We start from the raw sequence: 16,357 nt of genomic DNA, 5'->3' as shown, positions 1-16,357 counted from the left end.
TTCTGGCCTGAGCAATGTTCCCAAGCCCATCCACCTATTGAGTCTCTTAGGGAACTTCCAGAACATTCTCTTCTCCTGGCTGCAGGCTCTGGGTGGAGAAACATGGGCTTCCTTCACCCACCTGCCCTGGGGGAGGGAACCCCAGTGTGACCCTGGGACTGGGGAGGGTAAAGGCCAGGCAGGGCTTTCCCAGCAGCTGGGGGAGCTGCAGGGACAGGACTTCCAGCTGGGGGAGGACAAGAAACTTGAATGAGATGAGCCTCTTCTCATCTGTGGCACACGAGGAAAGAGAAGCCTTGTTCCCATGGGGCTGGGATGGATGTTTTCAAGTCTTTTTTCTTTTTAATTTGGCGACTGCTTTGATTATGATTAGGGATGTTCAAGAAATGTTTTGAGATCCAGAGTTGAAATGTGTGAGTTTCTGTGCCATAAACATACTTCAGGTTTGGTGCTGCTGGTGGAGTGTCAGAAGGGCAGCTGCTGTGAGGAGCAGTCCAGCAGGCTCTGCCCGTGGTTCAGCCTAGAGCTGCCATGTGACCAGCAAATGCAGAACTGCCGGGCCGTGCGGGATTGAACTGAAAACATGTCCACACTAGAAGGTGTATACAAATGTTCCTAAATGATAACCAAAACGTGAACATCCCTATGTCCAGCTGCAGACGAACAGGTCAATAAACGTGGGTTAGCCATGCGATGGAGTATTATTTGGTAATAAAAATGAAGTACTGACATATGTCACAACATGGATGAACTTTGGAAACATCATCCTGAGGAAGAGAAAGGAGCCAGACACAGAGCCACGACTGCAGAGCCCATTTCTGTGAACTGCCCAGAAGAGACACCTCCGTGGAGGTGGAAAGTAGACGAGTGGCTGCCAGGGATGGGGAGGGTGGTAGCTGCTGGTGGCAGGGGCACAGGCTTCCACCTCAGGGGTTGAAATGCTCTAAAATCGATTATCTAGTGATGGTTAAATGACTCTCTGAATATACTAAACATAATCAAATTGTGTATTTTAAATTGGTAGATTTATCTGATATATGAATTATATCTTAATAAACCTCTTATCAAAAAAAAGAGAAAGGTATCATATTTGCCCTAAGGAAGAGAAATTCGAAGAGGTTGGGAGTCTGAAATAAGACCGGTAAGCAGGGCTGTGGTAATTGACTTAAAACTCCCTTTGGCAGAGAGTGCTATACAGAGAAGTGTGTCATGAACAACTATTTTGGCATCGGCCTGGATGCGAAGATATCCCTGGACTTCAACAACAAGCGTGACGAGCACCCGGAGAAGTGCAGGTGGGTAACAGGCTGGAAGCGCGTCTGTCCGTTGTGTCTTTGTGGCTTCTCCCTCCAGACAGTAGCAGATTTTTGGAGTCAGCAGGTTAAAGAACGTGCAGAATGCTAAGGCAGAGGGCAGAAATGGAGCCCGGATTGCCTTGTCAGAAGCAGAGGTGCTTTCAGAGGTGGGAGGGAAGCAGGTAACAGTCCAGGGAGCCAACCTGGAGGAGAGATCCACTTCTCAGGCTGGCCAGGTAAAGGGAAATTTGACATCAGAAAACCAGTAATGGTGGTCATTGTGATGGCTGCGTCTCTCAGTGAGAGCCCTAAATCTGTGATGCTACAGAAAAGCAGCAGGTGACGTAGAGTGTGCCAAGAAGCTGTTGCACCTGCAGTGTGAGTGCCCAGCATTGTTTGTGGGTGGGTTTGTGAGTTCATTGCCACCCCAGCTGGCCCTCCCTCACTACACCCGAGCCTGCCCACAAGGCCCTTGATTCTGATGACAGTAGCGTGCAAGCCCCAAGGGGCATCTCTGGGGATGCTCAGTTTTTTCCCCTAAAATTACCAGATGCTCCCTCCTGGCCTGAAGAGAGGACAGAGAAAAATGAGAAGCGTCCCTTTTCTCAAGCTTTTCTTCCTGGGCTGAAGTAGAATTCCCTCTTGTCTGTGAAACACGAGAAGTGAGGGAGAAATGTCTTCCACCCCACCCCATAGTAATAATCTGAGAGACCATTTGGCTTTGATGTGATTAGAACTAGGGAGGGGAGAAATGGGTGTGGGAGTTGGCAGTCTTTGTTGACTCAGAAGCTGGGAGACCCTTGCTGGAGTCTTCGTCTGCTGTCAGGATCGACTTGAATGAACCAAGCCACACCCTCCTCATGGTGTCACTGCCACCTTGAGAGGAGCTATGCTGACACCCGAGGGGCCAGCTTTAGTTGTTGCTCAGGTTATATGCAGTTGGAAATTTCTAGGAAAACAAAAGCATCAGAACTCAAAAACCAGTTGAACTCTGAGGCTCTTCCATGCAGGATAATGGCTCGATGGCGCCAGGGACGTATCACTGTACAGCACAGGATGGTGAAGTCAGATCATTAAAAAATCCCTATTAGTCCAAAAATCACTGGAAAAGTATGAAAATACGCATACATCAGCAGGGTGAAATAAGCTAAGGAAGAAGGGCATGCATAATACATTTCTAGAGCCTTGGAACCCTGGTTAAACCTCCCTTGAGTTTGTATTGAGAGCTTTGAAAAGTTCTCCTGAGAAAAACTCCATGTCTACAAATGTCATTGGAAACTTCTGTAGAAGTCATTGGAAACGTTGGTTGAAGTGGGTACGAAGGGGCTCCTCGTGTCATTTACAGAGCTCAGGCATGGGGCAGAGGGGTGCAGTGAAGGGACTGGGCTGATGAGCTGCGGTAGACTAGTGCCCAGCTGAGGATGGCCATGTCTGCAGAGAGCGTGTGGCAACCGAGGGAAGTGTTGCCAGCGCAGGGTCAAGTGGACCAAGTAGGTTGTGAAACCGTAAACAAGTTGACGCAACTGGAAATTAATACCCAGGGAGGACTGCGGAAGTACACGGTGGCACCTGGCATTTGCCATCAGTACATGTGGAGGGCATGCACAGTGCTGGATGATGCATAGAGGGTTATGAGGAGTGTCTTCTTCTTGGTGCTTTTCTATGTTTTCAAAATTTTCTATGGTAAGCATAATTTTTTAGCTAGAAAAAAATCAGGATGTGTAGTTTTATAGGATTCTATAATGTTTTAACTACCTTTCAGGGTTGGATTACTTTCTTGGCAAAATGTTACTATTTAGCCAAATTTCTTATTGGTAAACATATCTCTTTATGTGTATCTGCAAAAACAAAAATGTGTCCTCAGATGTTCCACTGTAAATAGTTGCTGAATTTGGCAGATCTGTGAATTTGGCAGATCAGATGCCATTCCCAGCTTTCACAGAAATGACTCTGGTTAAGTGTACAGAGAAGGCCCAGACCCATGGCAAGTCTTCGCTTCTGTTTCTAGGAGCCGAACCAAGAACATGATGTGGTATGGAGTTCTTGGAACCAAAGAGCTGCTGCACAGAACCTACAAGAACCTGGAGCAAAAGGTCTTGCTGGAGGTGAGTGGAAAGGTCCTTGTCACTTGCAGGCCGGCCTCCATCCATCAGAGGACTGCCTTTCGGTTCTCCTCTTGGCCCTTTCTTCCACACACGGGGACTCGCTTGAGGATGCCCTGGCCGTGGCTGTGCTCCTGAGCCCCCGGCAGTGGGAAGCTGGTGAAGGAGCAGCTGACACATGCCTCTCTCTCTTCTTTTGTTCTGCCTCTCTGCTGCTCAGTGTGATGGGCGACCCATCCCCCTCCCCAGTCTTCAGGGAATTGCTGTCCTTAACATCCCCAGCTATGCTGGAGGAACCAACTTCTGGGGTGGCACCAAGGAGGATGACGTATGTATGGGGATGTGGGGCAGGTGGGCCTGAGCTCAGCGGGGAGGAGCTGTCTGAGGGCAGCGAGGTGTTTCTGTGGCTGGGGTGGAGCCAGCCCTTCCCTTGTGCCGGCAGTGGGGCTGCTGTGGAGAATAAGATAGACAGGGTCCCCCACCCAGCTCATCATCTAGAGGGCTGAACAGAGCAGAGGTGTCAGTGAGGGTGGTCAGTGAGTGTCTGTGGTCAGCAGATGTGGTCAGAGGGTGTGATGTGGGAGGAAGGTCAGGGAAGGCGTCTGAGAGGCCAAGACCTGAAGGATGACTTGGAGTTGGCCGAGTTAGGTGGGCGGGGAGAGGGCGAGGCTGTTCCAGGCAGAGAGAATCGCATAGATGAAGGCTCAGAGGCAAGACAGGGCAGGCACGTGGAGGATGTAGGAGACGTGCCCTGACTGCAGTGGGCAGTGGGGCGGTGGAGAGACCGGAGAGGTCTGCAGGGTCTGGGTCAGGTCAGGCCATGTGACCCAGGGCAAGAAGTTTGGAATGCGTGTTAAGAACTGTGGGAAGGTGTTGATAGGTTTAAAACAGGGAATGGCTTTCTTTGTACATAATAGCGAATAGAAGTATTCAGCGCTCCCTGCACATGTGTGCTGCTCCAGTCCTGGCACTGCAGTGTTAACTCACTCAGCCCTTCTGATGACCCTGGAGAAGCGTGATGTTAGTTTCACCATTTTACACATGAGGAAATGGGGGAGAGAGAGATTCAGTAACTTTGCTGAGGTCAGAGCTGGGATTTGGTCCCAGGCAGCTGGTTTCAGGGTCTGCAACTTGAAGCCCCTCAGGAGTGCAGTTACCTGGTAACTTCCTGTCAGCAGCCTAAGGGAGGGGCTGGCCCCGAGAGGGAGGGAGGCAGGGGAGGGGCGGCCTGTGTGTGGGGCTGTGCGGGGCGGTGGTCAGCTCTAACGTGGCCCTTGCAGACTTTCACTGCTCCGTCATTCGATGACAAGATTCTGGAGGTGGTTGCTGTGTTCGGCAGCATGCAGATGGCCGTCTCTCGAGTCATCAGGCTGCAGCATCACCGGATCGCCCAGGTAGTGGCCATGGTCCTGGAAGGTCTGGCCGAGTCCCCAGCCGGGGGTGTGCTAAATTCCCAGGCAGCGCATGGAGCCTGGGGTGGGTGCTTTCCAGGACCACGTGGCTGCCTCATGTCCTGTTTGGGAAAGCTTTTGGCCCTGCTTCCTGGGCCAGAGCCCTTTCCTCGTGCTGTGCTTGACAGCTAAATTCTCAAGATAACTGTTCCTAATTTTTTTTTTAAGGCAGAGTCTCACTCTGTTTCCTAGGCTGGTACAGTGGCGCCATCTTGGCTCACTGCAACCTCCATCTCCCTAGCTCAAGTGATTCTCTTGCTTCAGCCTCCCGAGTAGCTGGGACTAACCTGCCACCATGCCCAGCTAATTTTTTAATTTTTAGTAGAGATGGGAGTTTCCCCATGTTGGCCAGGCTGGTCTCGAACTCCTGACCTCAAATGTTCCACCCACCTTGGCCTCCCAGAGTGCTGGGATTACAGGCGTGAGCCGCTTCACCTCACCTGGCCAAGATAACTCTTTCAAAACATGTATCCTGCTTGAGCCCCAGCCTTGCCTGTCCCCTCTCAGGTGGGATGAGATAGAGCAGACCCAGACTGAACTCTGCCCATGTCTGTAACTGTCAAAGCCGCAGCTGGAGGTGGGGATGGAGCCTATGGCTCTGGCATGGGGTGAGGAGGGAATTCCAACTGGGGCTTTTGATCATGGTTCTGAGGCCCAGTGGGGAGGGGCTGGGGGGTCCCCATGGCTTATTTCTGACAGCAGTGATGGACTGGGGGCAGTCTATGAGGATGGGGTGGGACTCTGTGCCCAGGCGCAGGCACTGGGTTGGCAGAGGGTGCTGATGATACCCACTGGCTGAACCCCAGCCTGGGACTGTCTGGTCTCTTCCTGTACTCTGTCCACCCCTGGCTGTAGGCTGCTTGAAATTCACAGTTTTCACTCTTTGGCAATGTTAGTTGTTGAAAAGGAGGAACAGGGCATTGCCGTTCACTGTGCGGAGATGCATCCATCTGCTCTTTTCTGAGGGTGTTTCCATGTGGCAGGGGCCCAGCTGCTGCTGGGAACTACAACACCCCCGCCCCTGGGTTCTGACACCTTTATCTCAGCACCAGGGTCTCCTGCACTGACTGCTTGGTGGATGAGGGGATGGGCCAGGATGGGGCAGGACAGTGGGAGAACAGACCCTTGGTTCAGTGACGCTACAGCAGAAGGCTAGCTGCAGGCGTAGCATCATTCCAGAGGTGGAGGTGGGGTGTCCTGCAAGGCAGGGACCGTGTGTGGAGTAGGGAGGTCATGGTGGTGCCTAGCACTTTAAAACCCCTGGGGGTTTTGGCTCAGCACGAGTAATGGCTGTGATGTCTGCTCAGTGTCGCACGGTGAAGATCTCCATCCTTGGGGATGAGGGCGTGCCTGTGCAGGTGGACGGAGAGGCCTGGGTCCAGCCGCCAGGGTACATACGGATCGTTCACAAGAACCGGGCACAGACGCTGACCAGAGACAGGGTAAGAGCGGCTGCCTGCGGTGCCTGGGCGGGGTCAGGGCTCACCTGTGGGCTCTCATGTGCACTGTTAAAAGAAGTGCTGGAGCTTTCCATGTTTTGTTCTAGGATTTTTTTTTAAGACACAAAGATGAAGCTCATAGGGCAGTAATTTCTAGGACCATCTCCTACCCCTAATGTTAAAAAGAAAGAAGCCCCCACATGTCCCTCTCCTAGCTGTGATCGCGTTGGTATCCCAGTAGTGTCCGTCGCATTTGATGCATGCATGCAGAGCAGCAGGTGTCATCTGGGCTCTCGGGTCCGCAGGCATTTGAGAACACCCTGAAGTCCTGGGAAGACAAGCAGAAGTGCGAGCTGCCCCGCCCTCCATCCTGTTCCCTGCACCCGGAGATGCTGTCCGAGGAGGAGGCCACCCAGATGGACCAGTTTGGGCAGGCGGCGGGGGTCCTCATTCACAGGTGGGCTCCCACTCCTCAGTGTTGTGCATGAGCATCCCCCTGGGGTCCCCAGGACTGCACTCCTCCAGGGCACCTGAGCCATTACTTTAAAAAAAACAAGACAACTACTAGGGGCATTTCACCTGCCTTCCAGAAATGCCCCTGGAGCCACTGTGTCACTCATGGCCGGTGGTCAGCACTGTCCACCATCCCTACTCCTTGCCTGCCCCGTGTGGCTGCCTCCGCCTGCCGGCCTGTGAGCCCCTCCAGCTGGCACCCATGGTTCTTCAGTGGTGCAGGGCCTTCCTGCCTGCCTTCTCCTCCCTGTGGCCACGTGCTGGCTAGTGCCCTGGTGTCCTTTTCTTGTTTCCCTTGGGCTCCCTCTTCTCCTGGCTGTGACTGGGGCACTCGTGGGTTCTGGGTCCGGCATGCCATATGCCCTTCCAGGCAGCCTGCCTCTGGCCCTGGCATGCAGATGGATCATCTCTGCCAGTCTCTGGCTCTCGTTGAGCAGTCACTATCCCAGTCACTGCCGGTGTTCCTCGCTCCGCACTTCCATACTGGCTGTGGTCCTTCCCCGTGCTGCATTCTCTGCCCCGGGAGTTGGTGCCGCCGTGGCCACCAGCCTCGTCTCTCCCCCACCTCACCTAGATCAATGGTGGGGCTGGAGGACTTCAGTTCAGTGTATTCCTTGCTGTGTAATGGGCTTGGTGGCCTCCCTTGGAAGGCCATTCCCCTGTCCTCTCAAAGTCCATGGTGGCCCCGGTGGCCTCCCTGGAAGGTGAACTTGCACAGCACCGTGGAAAGCAGCTGGCAGCAGCCTTTTTCCACAGGGTCAGGACAGGTTGGCCCCACAGCCTCTGCCTGCACTGCTCCTGTAGTCTCTGTCCCCCCATCTCACCTGCCTGAGCCATGTCTCAGCCTCTCTGAGACCCGGTGTGACTTGTGCTGTGACTGTCTTCCCCATAAGGGCTGCTGCCTGGGGTCTGGCTCAGAGCCCATCACCGCACCAGGATTGTCCTCTTCAGACAAGAGTCCTTTTGTCTTCAGGGATAGACCGGCCAGTTACAGGTTCCAGCAAGGCTGTGGGCACCTGGGGACCGTGCCTTACTGCAGCAGTCTCTGCAGCAGGCCCGTGCACGCTGCTGCTGGTGGCCGTTTTGCAGCTTGTAAGCCTCATTTTGTACATTTCTTTCCTTGGAAAAACTTGGATTTTGACATCAGATTTCTTGTGTGAGCCCTCCCATTTGCTCTTGGTTGTCCTGTGCCCAGGCTTGTGATTGAACGGTCGCTGGGCTGAGCCGTGGTTCCTGTCATCCTGCTGGGCCTGCCCTCCACATCGGCCCTCCGGGAGATGAGTGTTGTGAAAGGCCGCCCTTCCATTTGGCCTGACATCTGCCTGTGCTTCTCTTTCTCTCTAGTATCCGAGAAATAGCTCAGTCTCATCGAGACATGGAGCAGGAACTTGCCCACGCCGTCAATGCCAGCTCCAAGTCCATGGACCGTGTGTATGGCAAGCCCAGAACCACAGAGGTAGCGATTCTGGCCTTTCAGTGCTGGCTCTCCTCGGCGTCTGCAGCCCTCGGGCCTCCCCATGAAAATTTGCCTTGATTTCTCCTAGGGGCTGAACTGCAGCTTTGTCCTGGAAATGGTGAATAACTTCAGAGCTCTACGCAGTGAGACGGAGCTGCTGCTGGCTGGGAAGATGGCCCTGGTAAGCCGGGGACAGCAGGGCTTGGGCGGCATTTGAAGCGACTGCTGTTGCCAGGTTTCTGGGCAGAGGGCAGCACACTTTAGTCCAGAGTTCCTGGCCTTAAGGAAGGTGCCTCCAAGGTCATCTGGTCTGCCTTGAGCTGGGGTGCACCCCTTCTGGTAGCCCCTCAGTCAAGTCCTCTCCAGCATGTGAGACCCGCTTGCAGCAGGAACGCCCTTGTCGTAGACAGAAGATGCATTTTGGCCGTAGAAGACTGTAGTGCACCCGCCTCCTGCCTGAGAGTGGCCACATGCTTAGGCACCTTCCTCCTTCAGCCCTGCAAGCTGGTGTTACGTCAGCGCTGGAGCAGCTGTGGGCTGTTCCTCAACCATAGAGGCTGGAACAGGGAGCGGCCTCAGGCAGCCTGGCCCCTACCGCACACAGTCTCCTCACCACACACACATACATCTCACCGCACACAGTCTCCTCACCACACACACATACATCTCACCACACACATGTCTCCTCACCACACACACATACATCTCACCATACACACACGTCTCACCACACACACGTCTCACCACACACGTCTCCTCACCACACACACACATACATCTCACCACACATTTACGTCTCCTCACCACACACACATACATCTCACCACACACATATGTCTCCTCACCACACACACATACATCTCACCATACACACACGTCTCACCACACACGTCTCACCACACACACACATACATCTCACCACACACACGTCTCCTCACCACACACACATACATCTTACCATACACACACGTCTCCTCACCACACACACATACATCTCACCACACACACGTCTCCTCACCACACACACACATACATCTCACCACACACACACGTCTCCTCACCACACACACATACATCTCACCACACACACGTCTCCTCACCACACACACATACATCTCACCACACACACGTCTCCTCACCACACACACACATACATCTCACCACACACGTCTCCTCACCACACACACAATCTCACCACACATGTCTCCTCACCACACACACAATCTCACCACACACGTCTCCTCACCACACACACACATCTCCTCACCACACACACCTCACCACACACACATCTCCTCGCCACACACACACCTCCTCACCACACACAGTCTCCTCACCACACACACATCTCACCACACACACATCTCCTCACCACACACACACCTCCTCACCAGTCTCCTCACCACACACACACCTCACCACACACACATCTCACCACACGCACACGTCTCCTCACCACACACACAGTCTCACCACACACACACAGATCTCCTCACCACACATACACCGATCTCACCACACACACACGTCTCCTCACCACACACACACACACATCTCCTCACCACAGTCTCCTCCACACACACGCCTCACCACACACACACACCTTACCAGACACACACATCTCCTCACCACACACACCTCCTCACTACACACACATCTCCTCACCACACACACAATCTCCTTACCACACACACGTCCCCTCACCCCACACACACACCTCACCACACACACGTCTCCTCACCACACACACACGTCTCCTCACCACACAAATCTCACCACACACACATGTCTCCTCACCACACACACACACGTCTCCTCACCACACACAGTCTCCTCACCACACACACACATCACACACACACGTCTCCTCACCACACACACAATCTCACCACACACACACCTCCTCACCACACACACGTCTCCTCACCACACACAGGTCTCGTCACCACACACACACCTCCTCACCACACACAATCTCCTCACCACACACACACACATCTCCTCACCACACAGTCTCTTCACCACACACACACACCTCCTCACCACACACACGTCTCACCACACAATCTCTTCACCACACACATCTCCTCACCACACACACACACGTCTCACCACACACACATCTCCTCACCACACACACACATCTCATCACACACAATTTCCTCACCACACTCACACACGTCTTCTCACCACACACATCTCACCACACACACACATTTCCTCACCCCGCACACACACCACCTCACCACACACACGTCTCACCACACAATCTCCTCACCACACACATCTCACCCCACACACAGACGTCTCCTCACCACACACACATCTCCTCACCACACACACTATCTTCTCACCACACACACACAATTTCCTCACCACACACACATCTCCTCACCACACACAAATTTCTTCACCACACTCACACACGTCTCCACCACACACACACATCTCCTCACCACACAATTTCCTCACCCCGCACACACATCTCACCACACACACAATTTCCTCACCACACACACACGTCTCACCACACACAATTTCCTCACCACACTCACACACGTCTCCTCACCACACACACATTTCCTCACCCCGCACACACACCTCCTCACCACACACACACATCTCCCACACACACACCTTACCACACACCTCCTCACTCCACACACGTGCTCACTCCACAGATATCCTCACCCCACGCGTCTCCTCATCCCGCACGTCTCGTCCTATGCATCTCACTCCACACCCCCTGCTGCCTCCTGAAAGGCACGGCCGCTGACTTTTCTGCCTGCGGCACTTCCACTGCTTGGTGCAGGTGAATGGTCCTGTTCCCCTTGCTTACAGAGGGACATACCCAGGTCAGGTGTCAGCCCTGTTCCATGTGAATTCATCAGTGACAGATGGACAGTGTTATTTTCTCACCAGCACTACTTAGAAAGTGAGGTTCTGGGTTTGGTTCTTTCTCGGGTTCTCTAGGACTTTGTTTCTGGAAACTGAGCTCCCTGAGAGGAGCTGAGCCCCGGGGGACCCTCCTGCTTATCAGCCCCTCCCTCCCTTCTTCCCTCCTTCCCCTCCCTCCCTCCCTCTGCCTGGAGCAGCAGCTGGATCCGCCTCAGAAGGAGCAGCTGGGGAGTGCTCTTGCCGAGATGGACCGGCAGCTCAGGAGGCTGGCGGACACCCCCTGGCTCTGCCAGCCCGCAGAGCCTGGTGACGAAGAGGTATGTGGGTCATGGGGTTTGGCTGGCCCCCTGGGCTTGTTGGTAGTCGCCTGCAATGCCTGTGTTCCATGTGGCCCATGTGGCTCTGGGATCAAGATGGGGTCGCTCTGGCAGCCTCTGAGGGGCCTTCCCCAGACTTCTCTATGAAAATGCCCTTCAAGGCAGGGAGGGACGGCAGGTAGGAAGGAGTTTGGGGCTGGGATTGAGAGTGCCTCCTGAGGACCAGGCACAGGTCGTCCTCTGAAACAGAACTGCACAGCTGCCTGGATCGTAGCTAGAAGCCCAGCCCCACAGCTGCCCCCGAGGGTAGGGATGCATCATTGGAGAAATGGCAGCTTTTTGGGCTCTTGCTGTGAACAGGGCACAGTTGGTACATGCCACTCGCCACTCACACACTCCTCCTGTGTGAACAGAAGGACTCCAGCTCGTTGCAGGTCTGGGAGGGACCTGGGACCCAAGGCATAGCAGACCCTGGGGTATAGTCATATTCTTCTCCAGGGAGCGCTGGAACCCTGGAGAGGGTGGTCTCTGGACAGCGACACACCCCAGAGGCCTCTTGGCCTCCCGCTTCAGCGATAAAACAGAAAGGGTCAGGAGGAGAGTTCATTCTGGGCAGTATTGCAGAAGGCAAATCACTACAAGACTACACCTGGGCACCACTGCCCAGCGGGGTTTATGAGACCTCTGGGCAGCAGTAGGGTGACGGCACAGAGGTGGGCAGCTGCAGGATAGCGCCTTCTTTCCATGGCCCCGGGGCATTTTTTGACACATGCAAGCCCTTCATAGAAAATTGACTCAGAGGCCCTCCAGCGGATGGACAAAAGTCAGCCACTTCACAGCGAGGGCACTTGGGTATAAAAGGATGGGCAGGCTTCTCAAAATCCATTAAATAATTCATTGTAAAGGTGATAAAACATTTTACCTAACATAACAAAATACTAATATATAGCAATCCCACAGATGTGACAGTGACACAGTCTTGTAATATCAGATTAAATTAAGGCCAGTAAAGTGGGCAGTGAGGTGAGAGGCTGGGAGGAGGCCATGGCCGGGGAGGAAAATACATTAAATTCCTCTTTTACGGTGAAAGAAGGTTAGAAACAACATTCTTGACTTTGATACTTAGAGAAATGTACAGTCAATGTTTTTAGGGTCAAGAGTGGTGGCTTGCACCTGTAATCCCAACACTTTGAGAGGCCAAGGTGGGAGGATCACTTTAGGAGTTCAAGACCAGCCTTGGCAACATAGTGAGACCCGGTCTCTATTTAAAAATACATATTTAAGGCTGGGCGTGGTGGCTCACGCCTGTAATCCCAGCACTTTGGGAGGCCGAGGCAGGTGGATCATGAGGTCAAGAGATCGAGAACATCCTGGCCAACATGGTGAAATCCTGTCTCTACTAAAAATACAAAAATTAGCTGGACGTGGTGGCACGTGCCTGAGTCCCACCTACTCAGGAGGCTGAGGCAGGAGAACTGCTTGAACCCAGGAGGTGGAGGTTGCAGTGGGCCAAGATCACGCCATTGCACTTCAGTCTGGCGCCTGGTGACGGAGCGAGACTCTTGTCTCAAAAAAAAAAGAAACCTGACACCTGACTATCTATTGCTCACAAGAGCCCTGTTTTTTTCCCCTCATACTCCTTATAAAAACTTAATGATATGAAAAGATTAAAAGCAGTTCAAAGAAAACACTGTAAGAAATCCAAAGTAACAGTGTAAAAATAAAATTGCGCATCTAAGACAGCAAATGATAAAAAGAGGATCACTTTATATTGGTAAAATACAGTAATTGTTATGTATAGTCATAAACTTATGACAGTTATAAACTTATGACAGTTAAGACTGGCACATAGTCATGAAACTGTGTGCCAAATAATAAGCATCTAAATTAGTTATTCAGTAGTATGTTTTTAATTTTTCTAACTTAATTTTACTATGCTCCAAGCAGTGGTCTGTGTGTTATCATTTCTTTGAAATGTATTTGATGTGAGACTTGCCTTATGGCCCACTAGGTGGTTTTTGTAAATGTACCTTGTATGCAGTTGTGTTTATATCATTAAGTTCCTAATGAGATTTTTTTTTGCCTTCTTGATATATCAGTTACCAGTTAACTCTAATATCATAATTGTAGATGTCTCAGTTTATCTTTGTGGTTATCTGTATTTTTGCTTCATGTATTTTGAGGCTATGTTATTGGGAACCCATAGGTTTTATCATAATATGATTCTTTTAACTTTAGTAATTCTTTTTATCTTCAAGTCTACTTGCTTGCTGTATTTTTTTCATAGTTTTACTTTCAAGCTTTATTTGGGGTGTCTGTTACAAAGAGCGCATCACAGAGTAAGGCAGTGTTACCTCCGTGCGTCCCTGGGAGTGCTCTGTGGAGAGACCCTGCTGCTGCTGGCTGGCGAGAGCAGAGGCTGAGCTCCTGTGTTGCTCTGCTGCCCGCCCTTCCTCTGCTGTTCTGCCTCGGGGAGTGTATTGGAGAAAAGAATGCAAAGTGCGGGAAGAGCTTTCCTTAGAAAGATACTCATAATACTAATAATCACAGCCCAGCAATACAACACTAGAAGATTGGCTAAATGGGTTACTTTCATAATTTTCATTTAGATACTGATATTTACGATATTTTCAAAAAGTTTTGAAATCGCATGAGAAATGTACATAATAAAGTGAAGTAGAATATGATGAAAAATAGACACTATGATCACTTTTAAACTAAACGCTTTTAAACAGTCATTAAAATCATCAGTAAATATAAGAATAAATAAGGGAGAGAAGCCCTTTGAGGAACAAAGGTGTTTCCCAGCTCCCCCGGTCTCAGCCCTCCTGCCTCCCAGCCTCGCTGGTGGTGATGGGCAGGAGCCCGTGGCTAGTTGCAGTCTGATTCTCAGTATTTCTCACTCTTCCCAACAGAGTGTGATGCTGGATCTTGCCAAGCGCAGTCGCAGTGGTAAATTCCGCCTCGTGACCAAGTTTAAAAAGGAGAAAAACAACAAGAACAAAGAAGCTCACAGTAGCCTGGGAGCCCCGGGTACCTGCCTCTCTCCTGCGTGTTTCTGGCTGTCCACGCCCACTGGTGTGGATGTCCACGCCCTGTTCTCCTGGTCTCTGCTTTCTCCCTTGGCCTTGCGGCTCCTCCCTCCTGGTCCCTGTGCTGTAACCCCCAGTCCCACAGCCACACTGGTCTGTTGGTAGCTGCAGCCTGCCACCCCACCTGCTTTCCCTCTGACCGTTGTCACATCTGGCCCTGATGTGCTCTCTGGCTGTTTGCCTGCCCTGACTTGGGGAATTCGAGGTGGGGAGAAAGACAGCAGTGGTGACGAGACAAACTTGGAGACACAAAGCTCTGGACTCCGGCCGCGCTGGGGCATGCTCTGCCTGCTCCCTCCCGGGTGCTGGTTCCTGATACATCAATGCATTGGTCATGGTTCCCATGCTGGAAACCCCAGGCCGCCAGTGATTGTGGGTGATGAAATCAATCGAATATGGTCCTAAAGGACATTGTTCCTTTGGGCCAGTAAATTGGAGCTAAAATCTCTGAAGGATCAGCCCTGAGTACCAAGGCCATATCCAGTGCTGTCAGGGACCGGAGAGGCCCGCAAGCCTGGATGTTCGGACTGGTGTTTACCGCCAGTCAGGGCAGCTCCTGTTGATTTTTCTTCTTTGCATGTTTGTCCAGAAATTGGGTTTCTATTCATGATGGTGGCCCTTCTATGTGAGATTGAAATCTCTGCTTGTCTCCCTTCCTGCTATGGTCCAGAAGTGAAATGTAACGCTTACAGAAGCTAGCGGAAAAGCCGGCTTTGGCCACAGTCATGAAGACATTTCCCTCGTAGTTGGTGGTGTTCAGTCCCTCCTGGGACACAGGGAAATGGCCAGAGGCTGGCGAACCACCTGGCAGGAACAGATGCCAGCTCTGCTGCAGCTGTCGCCCCTCGAGTGGGTGGCTCTCTGCCTCTTTCTGCACTGCTGGTGGGTGGTGCTGTTGGCTGGGTGATGGGTGCTGGCTGCCAGAGATGGCTCAGGTGGCGGCTGTTGGGATATCTCATGCACTGGGTGCTGGGCTATCTTGGGGGCCGGCTGTTGGGATATCTCAGGCATGGGCTACTGGGCTGTCTCGGGTGCCAGCTGTTGGGACGTCTCCTGTCCCGGCTGCTGGGCTGTCTCTGGTGCTGGGTGCTGGCCACTGCCTGCCTCGCACTGGGCTCTGGGCACTCACTGCACTCATGCTTTTCCGTCTCCGACAGTTCACCTCTGGGGGACAGAGGAGGTTGCTGCCTGGCTGGAGCACCTCAGTCTCTGTGAGTATAAGGAAATCTTCACACGGCACGACATCCGGGGCTCTGAGCTCCTGCACCTGGAGCGGAGGGACCTCAAGGTACTTCACAGGCGTCTCCCTGGAACCTGCACTTGACCTTGCACCCCGGTCCCTTCTGTTCCGTCCTCTCTTCCGAGCTGGTCACATCTCAGCATCACGATTCTTCTCAGGCCTTCCTGTATACCTCAGGTTGGGATGGCTGTGGCCCTCACCCTGGGCAGTGATGGCTCCACCTGCCATAGCCAGAGGAAGCCAGGAGCAGACATAATGGGGGCAGAGCCTTGGTTCTCTTAGCCTAATTAGACAAGGACTGTCTTCGTGATAAAAATCCTATGAGGGGACACAGCCCCAGAAGCACACACGTGACTGTCCCCATGCTGCTCCTGGGCGGGTGTTGCTGCTTGTCTGCAGGGAGCATTGGGAGGGGGCGGTTGGATGCCAGGCCTCGGTTTGTGCCAGCCTTCATGCCACATCTCACGGGCCCACGCCCTTGCCCAGGTTGGCCTCGAGGGGACGCCTCTGGGTGTTGAGTCACTGGCCGAGTCCCGAGAGGGCAAAAGGCCACT

The 16,357-nt window shown here is 52.7% G+C and overlaps 1 protein-coding gene across 8 annotated transcripts in view; it reads left to right on the top strand.

Annotated features, from left to right (window-relative positions):
- The window catches only part of DGKD (diacylglycerol kinase delta), a 118,420-nt gene that overhangs the window by 99,514 nt on the left and 2,549 nt on the right, over positions 1–16,357 (top strand). For 7 of the 8 annotated variants that reach the window (XM_012434140.3, XM_064372875.1, XM_021676864.2 and 4 more), the window contains 11 exons: positions 1,185–1,295; positions 3,304–3,400; positions 3,618–3,725; positions 4,678–4,791; positions 6,156–6,290; positions 6,593–6,744; positions 8,145–8,256; positions 8,345–8,437; positions 11,352–11,471; positions 14,387–14,504; positions 15,721–15,851. In XM_012434140.3, the coding sequence (XP_012289563.2) occupies positions 1,185–1,295; positions 3,304–3,400; positions 3,618–3,725; positions 4,678–4,791; positions 6,156–6,290; positions 6,593–6,744; positions 8,145–8,256; positions 8,345–8,437; positions 11,352–11,471; positions 14,387–14,504; positions 15,721–15,851 (1,291 nt within the window). The remainder of the gene's footprint in view (positions 1–1,184; positions 1,296–3,303; positions 3,401–3,617; positions 3,726–4,677; positions 4,792–6,155; positions 6,291–6,592; positions 6,745–8,144; positions 8,257–8,344; positions 8,438–11,351; positions 11,472–14,386; positions 14,505–15,720; positions 15,852–16,357) is intronic. The other variant, XM_012434141.3, reaches the window with a different exon arrangement.

The sequence above is a fragment of the Aotus nancymaae genome, unplaced genomic scaffold (assembly GCF_030222135.1).
Source record: "Aotus nancymaae isolate 86718 unplaced genomic scaffold, 86718_ANA_hifiasm-v0.15.2.pri h1tg000008l, whole genome shotgun sequence".
NCBI lineage: Eukaryota > Metazoa > Chordata > Mammalia > Primates > Aotidae > Aotus > Aotus nancymaae.
The sequence above is the reverse complement of the archived record's forward strand: the minus strand, read 5'-3'. Positions and strand labels throughout refer to the sequence as shown.